At 47.1% G+C, this 8,958-nt stretch overlaps 1 protein-coding gene and 1 pseudogene across 2 annotated transcripts; one reads left to right on the plus strand and one right to left on the minus strand.

Moving 5' to 3' along the window:
- Window positions 1–4,547: 4,547 nt before the first annotated feature.
- On the minus strand, window positions 4,548–6,608 carry Commd5 (COMM domain containing 5). Of its 2 annotated transcripts, none has more exons than XM_005395929.2 (2): window positions 6,509–6,608; window positions 4,548–5,731 (listed from the first exon to the last, which is right to left on the minus strand). In XM_005395929.2, exon 2 carries the CDS (start codon window positions 5,665–5,667, stop codon window positions 4,993–4,995), a length of 675 nt encoding a protein of 224 aa, XP_005395986.1. In that variant the 5' UTR covers window positions 5,668–5,731; window positions 6,509–6,608; the 3' UTR covers window positions 4,548–4,992. The 2 variants fall into 2 exon arrangements, with proteins under 2 accessions (XP_005395986.1, XP_005395987.1); XM_005395930.2 differs by lacking the exon at window positions 6,509–6,608 and adding an exon at window positions 6,437–6,502.
- Window positions 6,609–6,865: 257 nt separating this feature from the next.
- On the plus strand, window positions 6,866–8,890 carry LOC102024875 (annotated as a pseudogene).
- Window positions 8,891–8,958: the final 68 nt, after the last annotated feature.

The following is an 8,958-nucleotide window of genomic DNA, read 5'->3' on the forward strand; positions in this document are numbered from 1 at the left end:
TAAAAAATCCATCCCCCATTAGAGTCACTCAGGGTCCAGCCCCTCCCCCTTGAGACAGCTGGGCTTCTGAGTAGGGTGGGTGTGTATTCACTTCAGAGGCAGCACAGAAAGAAGCCAGGTGATATGCAGGCGTTCTGAAGCCATACATGAGGTCTAGGCACTTGCAGGATGACCCAGGCTTTATCTTTCTGAAACTCAGGTGTTGGTGTACTACATACTGTAGTTAATGAGAAGGGTGACAGGTCAGACTTGCTCTGCTGGGAGCTGAAGACACTGCCTCACCTCTCAGGGGTTTTTTCTCCTGCCACCACAACCATAAGAGATGGTCCATGGACAGCACCTTCAGGGCCTTACACAATCTTGGTTCACACAATAAGACAGTGTAAGGGAGCTTGGGCCTGCAGCAGATTACAGTGCTCTGCCAGGGGCCTGGCAATTTGGGGGCTGAAATTGAGTTTTTACTTAAGTCTTTTGCTCCAGCAATTACTTTGGTTAATTTGACCAACACAGGCTGGGGCCACTAGGGTTTGTCCCTAAACCATCAGAGGCTACCATACACACACACACACACACACACACACAGCAGAATGAGGACAAGGACAGCACTGGCCTCTCCTTTCTCCCAAAGTCCCAGTCATGCAGCTGTGAGCATGTTCCAAGGGGACCTGCAGGCCTCACTCGGATCTATTATCTGCTGTGACCTGCAAAGACCTACAGACCTTTGATGTCAATCCCAATTATTATGAACAATATTTGGGTTAGAAAGGCTCCCATCCCTGATAAGACACTTCACGGCCCCTTTGTAAAACAAACCTAACCAGAGGGATCATTGTAACTCTTGATTTAAGTCTTGACTAGAGGAGAGGATAGATGGTTAACTCTGTATCCTGGGGGTTCCAGAAGGTAGGGCTGAAGGAGGTGAAGCCATTAGAACTACCATTTACCTGCCATCTGTTTTCTATTGTTCTGGAGGTTTCTCTAAGGCTCTGGAGTGGCATAGCCAGAGTTTCATGTTGCTCAGGGCAGTCCTTCAATTTGCTGCCCTCCAACATGTATGATTATGCAGTGCTTTAGCTGAAGTTTGTTCTATTCAGGAGCAGTCCAAAACAAAATGTGCAGCCCAGGTTGGAACACCACCTGCCTCCTCTAGCAGCTATGCCACTGTCTGGAGTTAAGAATGTTTTTTTTAATTTTGGGGTGGGGGATATGGCATATGAAACTCAAATTTCTGTGTTAATAAAGTTAACAAAAAGGCCACACCTGCTGTTCAGGTATCACCTGCTTCTGAGCTTCAATGGCAAGAGTTGTGAACACCCAAAATATTCTCTGGCCCTTGAGTTAGAGGAAGTAGGTAAGAAGGGCTACTCTGCTGGCTTCCAAGTCTGTCCCTGCTGGGGTGTCTTCTGGAATCCAACATGTGTATATTTGTCCGGAATGAAACCCCAAGACTTTCCCTGCTCCTACAGTAAGACCAATTCCTGCTTATGGCCTTGAGGGTGGTTCCTGTCCCTGCCCCCACGGCCCATCAGTTTCCAGGAATGTCCCATGGTCCACACACCCTATCCTCTGTATGTCCCCCACAAAGCACTTATTACCTATACCTTTACTTAGCTTGTGTCACCATTTGAGACAACCCCAAGGACTTACAGATAAGCTCAGGCAAACCCAGGATTTCCTAGAGATAGCAAGAGCTCAACTCCAAGTCCTCAGGTAGCTGGGGAAGTAGAAGGGCAGGGCTATCTCCAAAACCACTGTCCCTGCAGGGCCTGCATTAGGCAGTGGGGGCAGGCAGCACCATACTGACTGTTGTAATCCCAGACATAACCAGGCCTACTGAGGATGGAGCCCACAGGCAGGGGCTGCCCATGTTCCTAACCCATGGACAAGAATGTTCAGACAGTGAGTGCCTTGTGGCAGGGCAGAAGCTGAGGGACAGTGAATCAAGCTGGCACCTGCAGGCATGCCCCTCAGAGTGCTCCCAAACTGCCAGTGTAACCATGAGGGAAAAATGCTGAGCTCACAAGGAAGATGAACTAAAAACAGATTTAAAATTTTTTTTGTTTTAGCCAGGTGTGGTGGCACACCCCTGTAATCCCAGCACTTGGGAGGCTGAGGCAGGAGGATCATTGAGAGTTCAAGACCAGCCTGGGCTACAAAGTGAGCTCAGGTCCAGCCTGAACTGCATAGCAAAACCCTGTCTCAAAAAGACAAAAAGACAAAAAAAAAAAAAAATTGTTTTGTTGAGACAGGGTCTTTGCTGCTTAGTCCAGTCTGGCTTGCCTCAACCTTCCAGGGCTGGGATTACAGGCATGTACCACCAAATGACTCCCCCAAATAGCTTTAATACAATATTTTGTGCACTAACATTGGTTATTTTTTAAATTTTAATTTTGCAGGACTGGGGCTTGAACTAGGGCCTCTGCATTGTTATATCCCCAGCCCTTTTAGTTTTTGAGTCAGGGTCTTGCTAAATTGCCTAAACTGTGCTCAGATTTGCAATCTTCCTGACAGCCTTTCAGAGTGCTGGAATTACCAGCACATACATTGCCATAATTTTTAAAAGTTGGAGGCGGAATCCAAGAGAAAACACCAGGAAGCCCTACTGAGGAAATGGTCTAGGAAAGTCTCACCCCATCTGGGTAGAGTGTTTTGCATCCACTAAGCACAATGGTGTGCTTAAGGGAAGTTAGGTAACAGCACTGCATGAACAGAGGAAAATAGAGAGTAGTGGAAAGTCTGACTATCTGTGGACAAAGGGACATTTTTATTTAAGAAAATTTGTTTTTTGGAGTTTTTGCTATTTCCAAATGTATTATAATGAGTACTTGGTCCCTAAACACCTTCAGTGATTAGAACAGAAGCATATAATGTGGAACCTTCCCTCCTGGGTGAGGCAGACACAGGCACTCTTTATCTGTACATGTCCTTGGCGGTTCTGGGTCTCCTTGTTCCTTCCAGTATGGACTAAACAGTCCTGCAGCAAATGACCTGAGCACCCTAGCTGAGGCTAAAAGGCACACAGGCACTCCTCCGCTGAGCCGGGTCTCAGCCACATCCTTGGCTCAGCCTCCAAACCCTCCAGCTCCAAGACCACAGTAGCCTCTCTCGAAGTTCTCCTTGAAGGGCAGCCTCCTTTCCCTGCTTGTGGCCCACATCTAACTTGCCATGGCCATGACCCTCACTCAGAAAAAAGGGGCCTTAACTGAGGAAGTGGGAGCCAAAGCACTCTGTCAGTGGCCTGTGCATGTAATGGGCTGGCACCAAGACAGGCACAGCAGGACACCAGGGTGGGCACCAAAGGTCACTGGCTATTTCTATGAGTTTCTCTGGTGTATTTATCCCTTGAGATTTGTAATCGCATCTCCTGGCACAGAACAGACTGAAGGTAGACCAGAAAACTACAACAGCCAGGGATTCCCTGAGGGAAGCTGCCCAACAGCACTGCACAGAGGACCCAAAGCCTGTACCTAGAAGCAGTTACACTGGAAGCTGCAAAGTTGGCCACAGTTCCCAGTCTCCTTAGAGGTTGCTAGCTGCCAAGTGCACACCTGGCAACATCCCCTCTATTGAGCTCCCAACTTCCTGTGTCCTACACACTGTTCTTAACATAATAGCCAGTGTTACCCTTTTCAAACAATCATCAGAGGGCACACTTTCTCTGCTGAAACCCTCAATGGGCCCCATTGGCTCATCATTTAAGGTCCCTCAGGCCTGGACCTCTATACCCTACTCAACTTTATCTCCCTCCAGGACCACCAATAAGAATGGTCTCCTTCCACTGGCAGCCTGGGTGCCAGGTACTCACTGTGCAGACTCCATCATGATCCTTGCCTCAGGTCTTTACTCAGACACCACACCCTCAAGAAAGCCCTTGCTGGGTCTGGGGGCACATGGCTGTACTCCCAGCACTTGGGAGGCTGAGGGAAAAGGACTGCCTTGAGTTCGAGGCCCACTAGGTTGTCAGCCTCACAAGGACAGCGATTTAGAGCAGAAGAATGAAAATATCCACACCAACAATAGGAACCAGGGAGACAGATCTTCTGCGAATGAGAAGAGGACCAAGATATGGAGGAAGTGGAAGGGAGGAGTGGGAAGTGGAGAGGATATAAAAAGAATCAAGATGTGTTGTGTACATGTACCAAATCCCCATGATGAAAGTAATCAGTATGTACTGCAAACATGTACTAATAAAATTAGAAAAAAATAAATAGAGCCGGGTGTGGTCACACAAGCCTGTAATCCCAGCACTCCAAAGGCAGAGGCAGGAGGATCGTTGTGAGTTTGAGACCAGCCTGGGCTACAAAGTGAGCTCAAAGCCAGCCTGAACGGCATAGTGAGACCCTGTTTCAAAAAAAAAAAAAAAAAAAAAAAGTAAATAGAGTCACAGACCAATGTTGCCCAAAAAAGAGACCACCTGAACAAAAACATACAGAAGTTCCAAACAGCTAGTAGCTGAAGAGAAGAAACATGAGTCAGAAGTATGCCGTTCAGTACAGAGGGCCTTTGCTCTTTGTATTGTTTTGATTTTTAAAGAGGCAATAATGTTATTTTAGCATTTTAATGACACTAAAGTTAGAAATGGATCTGTAAAATAATAAAGCCCTGAAATTTTGTTTGCGAAAAAAGAAAATGCCCACACCAAAATACAGGATTTACAAAAACAATGAGCAGAGAAAGTTCAGGTGCTTTAGAAGGTGAGGCTATGCAACTTCATGGTATCTTCAGAGCCATAACCCGGACCCTAGACCTCCACCTGGCCATAGATGGGCATACCCAACAGCAAAGACCAACAGCCATAAACAGAACAGGTGTGTAGTTTAACATCCACCTACAGAAACATGTTTTTAATAGTTGTTTTTACTTCCGTAAGAAAAAAAGGCACAACTGTCTTCATTTAAACAGAAAATTCCATCCTTACATTCACTCACTCGACAGCCTGCTTCATGGAAAGGAGAAGCTGCTCCCAGATTGCAACACTGGCTGGGTGAGGGTTCAGTCCTGCAGTTTGCGCTCACATTTCTTCTCCAGATCTGCTATCTCCTTCAGGACCAGAGCGACACTGTACCGAAGCTCCTGGAACTTGGCCGTGGGGACCTCAAAGCGGTATGCTGACCCATCTGAAAGCTTGAGCTGCATCAGGACACTTGGTTGCAGGGATCGGGCCAGGGCACTTGTGGAGATAGCCACATCTACCCGCCACCTAAAGTCAGCAAGGTGGGGCAGCCAGGCCCTCTGCTTCCCGGCCACAGAGTCAAGGAAGGGGCGCTGGGCCCCAAATACCACACTGGCCAAATCTCCAACCAGGTCTTCGGGGATACCAAGCTCCTGGAGCTGGTCCCTAAAGGCATCAGGTTTCAGGCTGGTGGGGGGCAGCCGGAGGGCCTGCCGGAGCAATGTGTGTGTTCCTGCAAGCAGGGCACCCAGCCGTTCCTCTGATAGGTTGGCACTGACACCAAGGCGTTGTACAGCCTCCTGGCAATTCTCCCCCTGAAGGCTGCTGACCACAAGCTTCAGTAATTTTCTGAACACGCTTCTGTCCAGGTCCTCTAGGAGCCGGGCCATTGCTGCCACCTGTGGAGGGAGCTGGGCCCCCAGAAAACTGACCCCGCCACTGTGACTGTCAGCAGGATGATGCAGGTACAGAGCTGCAGCCCCTAAGGCAGACATCACTGCTTCTTCCTCCTTGATCAGCCCAGGATCAGCCCTGGAGAGAGGTCCCAACCTCAGCTGCCTGGAGGGAGAGGGGAGGGAAAAGGCCAGTGACTCCCACTTCCTTAGGGCCTTAAGACTAGCAAATGGGGGCTGATGTGGTCCCGTGTGAAAGACCAATGAGAGTAGGTGTGGTGGGACTAAGTAAGTGGCCCTGGGAACGAGTAGCAAAGGGGCCTACCTCAGATGTCCCAGAGGAGGTGATATCTGAGACGAGCAGGAGTTAGCAGGGGAGTAGGTAGGGAAAAAGACCACACATAAGTCCTTTAAATAAGTCACAGATGTACGAATGAACTAGGAGAATGGATTGAAAGGAGGTGGTGTGACCAGGTCACAGCAGCCGAGACCCGGGCCCCACACTCGGAATCCTCACAGTATCTCTCAAGAGTTAACGATTCGCACCTTACAGACATGGAAATCAAACTTCCACATGCAAATACCTAGCCAAGAACGAGAGCCCCAAAGCCCGGACTCTCACAGGCCTGTGCAGTCTCTGCACGGAAGGGACCTGGCTACAGGAGTTCGCGCGGCAGTGACGATGCGCGCTGTGACACTACCAGAGACAGCGCAACGTCCCCGGGATGGAGGCTACGTGGCCCATAGACCTGCGCCCGGGGAGCGGGTCAGACAGCGAGGACCACAGCCCAGACGTCAGGATTGCCGGGATCCCCAGGACCCGCTCTGATCCCCAGGACCCGCTCTGATCTCCACCGCCTCCCTTCGTTACCTGGCTGGGTCTCTGTGCCTGGGAAGACAACCCCACGACCCCACAACCCCAAAACCCTGACAACCCCCGCACCTAGCGAAAGCGATCCACAGCTGTAAGGCGGGTGCCGGAAGCGGGCGCGATTAGAGGAAGCAAGCCACGGCCACTTCCGAGCCGCTCTAGGAACGCCGGAGGTCCCTCCTCGGTGGTGCGGTGGTGAGCGGCCCGCCGTCCGAGCGGGAACAAAGCGGAATCTCGTGGATTCCCGGTCGCTCAGTCCTTTGACACTTAAATGTTTTTAGGAAAAAGAGTATCGGGAGCGTTTTTGTTTCGGCTTCTGAGGCAGCAGAGACTGTGCCTGGCGCGAATGCGCCTGATGCCACGGTTCGCATCCTGAGAAAAGGATGGAATTTCAACAAGCTGAGTCTAGAGATGGAATTGACATAGACCATGGGACCTGGAGGTCAGCATCGACCCCATCCTAGTCTGCCCGGCCTTGCCGCGGTCTTCTTGGCGTCTCTGTATGATGACCCGGCTCCTGTGGGTGACCCCGTTCTCGTTTGACCTGCTTTGCTGGGGCCCAGTTAGAAGCTAAAGGCAAAACGATGGCCTACCATACATTTTAACATATTTCACTCAAAATTTTAAAAATAGCGTTAATAGACCCAGACCATTGAAATGGGTGAATTATATGGTGTGAATATTATAGTTAAACAAAGCTATTTTTAACTCAATGAAAAGTAGAGAATGCCAATTAACTAAATGGGCAAAGACTGGAATAGACATTTCATCAAGGGTGCTATACAAGCATTATGAGATGTTCAGTATCCTTTGTGTTAGAGAAACAGAAGTTGAAGTTTGGTGCCATCTCACACCATTATAAAGCTTGTCATAAATCAGGTCAAGTGCCACATGCCTATAACCTGAGCACTCATATGGCTGAGGCAAAAGGATCACCATGAATTTCCAGGCCAGCCTGGACTACATAGTGAGTTCAAAGCCAGCCTGCACTACATAGCAAGACCCTTCTCAAAAAAAAAAAAAAAAAAAAAAAAATCCAAGCGTGATGGCACACACCTGTAATCCTAGCACTGGGGAAGCTGAGGCAGGAGGATCACTGCAAGTTCAAGGCCAGCCTTGGGTACAAAGTGACCCTATTTCAAAAAATGAAAAGGAAATTTGGCGTTCTCAGAAGACTATGGACTTAAACTAATAAATGTAGATCTTCAAAGTGATAATGCTCTGCAGGTAGACATTTCTAATGTTCTTAATGAGAAGGATAAAGTAAAACTCATGTTCACATAAAAAGAGTTCATTGTCCAATTTTAAACAAAATGAGTTTTCTGTTGTTCGACAACATGAAAAATTATCTGTGTTCATTATTCCTTTGTGGAAAATTAAGATTATGTAGGTTATATCATCCTGCCAGCTCCACCAAATCATCCTGCCAGCACCACCAAGACCTGATTCTGATGCTTCAAGGAAAAAGCTACAGAAGCTTGGAGAAGGGTCAATGACAATAGAAGAATTCAAAGATGAAACAGGAACTGGAAGCAGAATATTTGGCAACATTCAAGATGACAGTGGCAATGCATTAAGTGTTCCTGAGTTGTGTGGCAGCAGATGCTATTTGAGACAAGATTTAAATTTCCATGTCTTTTTGGAATATAATCAAGGTTTGAGTGCTCAAGAAAAAAGTTAAAAAGAGAAACTTGAAAATTTCTTTAAAAACACTGCCAAATCAGCGGATGGAGTTATCATTTCAGGAGTAAAGGATGTAGATGATTTCTTTGAATGTGAATGAATATTCCTTTTAGAATATAATAATCAAGTTAAGAATGCATCTGCTAAATCTGATAGGATGACAAGAGCCTAGAAAAGTGCTGCAGGGCTGGGGATATAGCTCAGCATCACAACACCTGCCTGGCAAGTGCAAGGCCCTGAGTTCAATCTTGGTACCCCCCCCCAAAAAAAGTGCTGCAGATGATTACATAGAATTGGTTCTTTATTCTATACTTTAGGAACTCAGGGGTCTATAGATATATGCAAGTTTTCTCTCAAAATTTCACAACTGTTTGATAAACCAAGAAAAATAGAAGGGCAAGTGTCTCCTAATGAAGACCTAAAACTTTCTGACCTTTTAGAATATCACTTAAGGGAATCTCTAGCAGCTAAACTTCTCCTCTATCAAAGGTCTCTTGACATTTGCGGATTATGAAAATGCTAATAAAGCACTGAATAAAACTAGGGCAAAAAGTCAAGATGTTCTGTAGGCTGAAACTTCCCAGAAATTATGCTGTGAGAAGTTTGAAAAAAAAAGTCTGAATGTGTAAAACAAGAACTTATACATTTTAAGACAGAAAGAGTTTCTACATTCAAAAAAATATTTAGTGCAATTTCCAGAATTAGAAGTGTGCAAAGAGTCACCTCCAATTGCTGCAGAACTGCCTGTCAGTGTTGAATAGAGAAACATAAACTGGGAAGAGCTGCCTTCCTTCAGAACTTGATTTTCTTTTCTTTTTCTTTTCTTTCTTTCTTTCTTT

Source organism: Chinchilla lanigera, unplaced genomic scaffold (genome assembly GCF_000276665.1).
Source record: "Chinchilla lanigera isolate Chin_1 unplaced genomic scaffold, ChiLan1.0 scaffold00053, whole genome shotgun sequence".
Classification (NCBI taxonomy): Eukaryota; Metazoa; Chordata; class Mammalia; order Rodentia; family Chinchillidae; genus Chinchilla; species Chinchilla lanigera.

Bases quoted from the DNA above. Each gene is read 5' to 3' on its own strand.
- Commd5 (XM_005395929.2), bottom strand. From the start codon at position 5,667: ATGTCTGCCTTAGGGGCTGCAGCTCTGTACCTGCATCATCCTGCTGAC.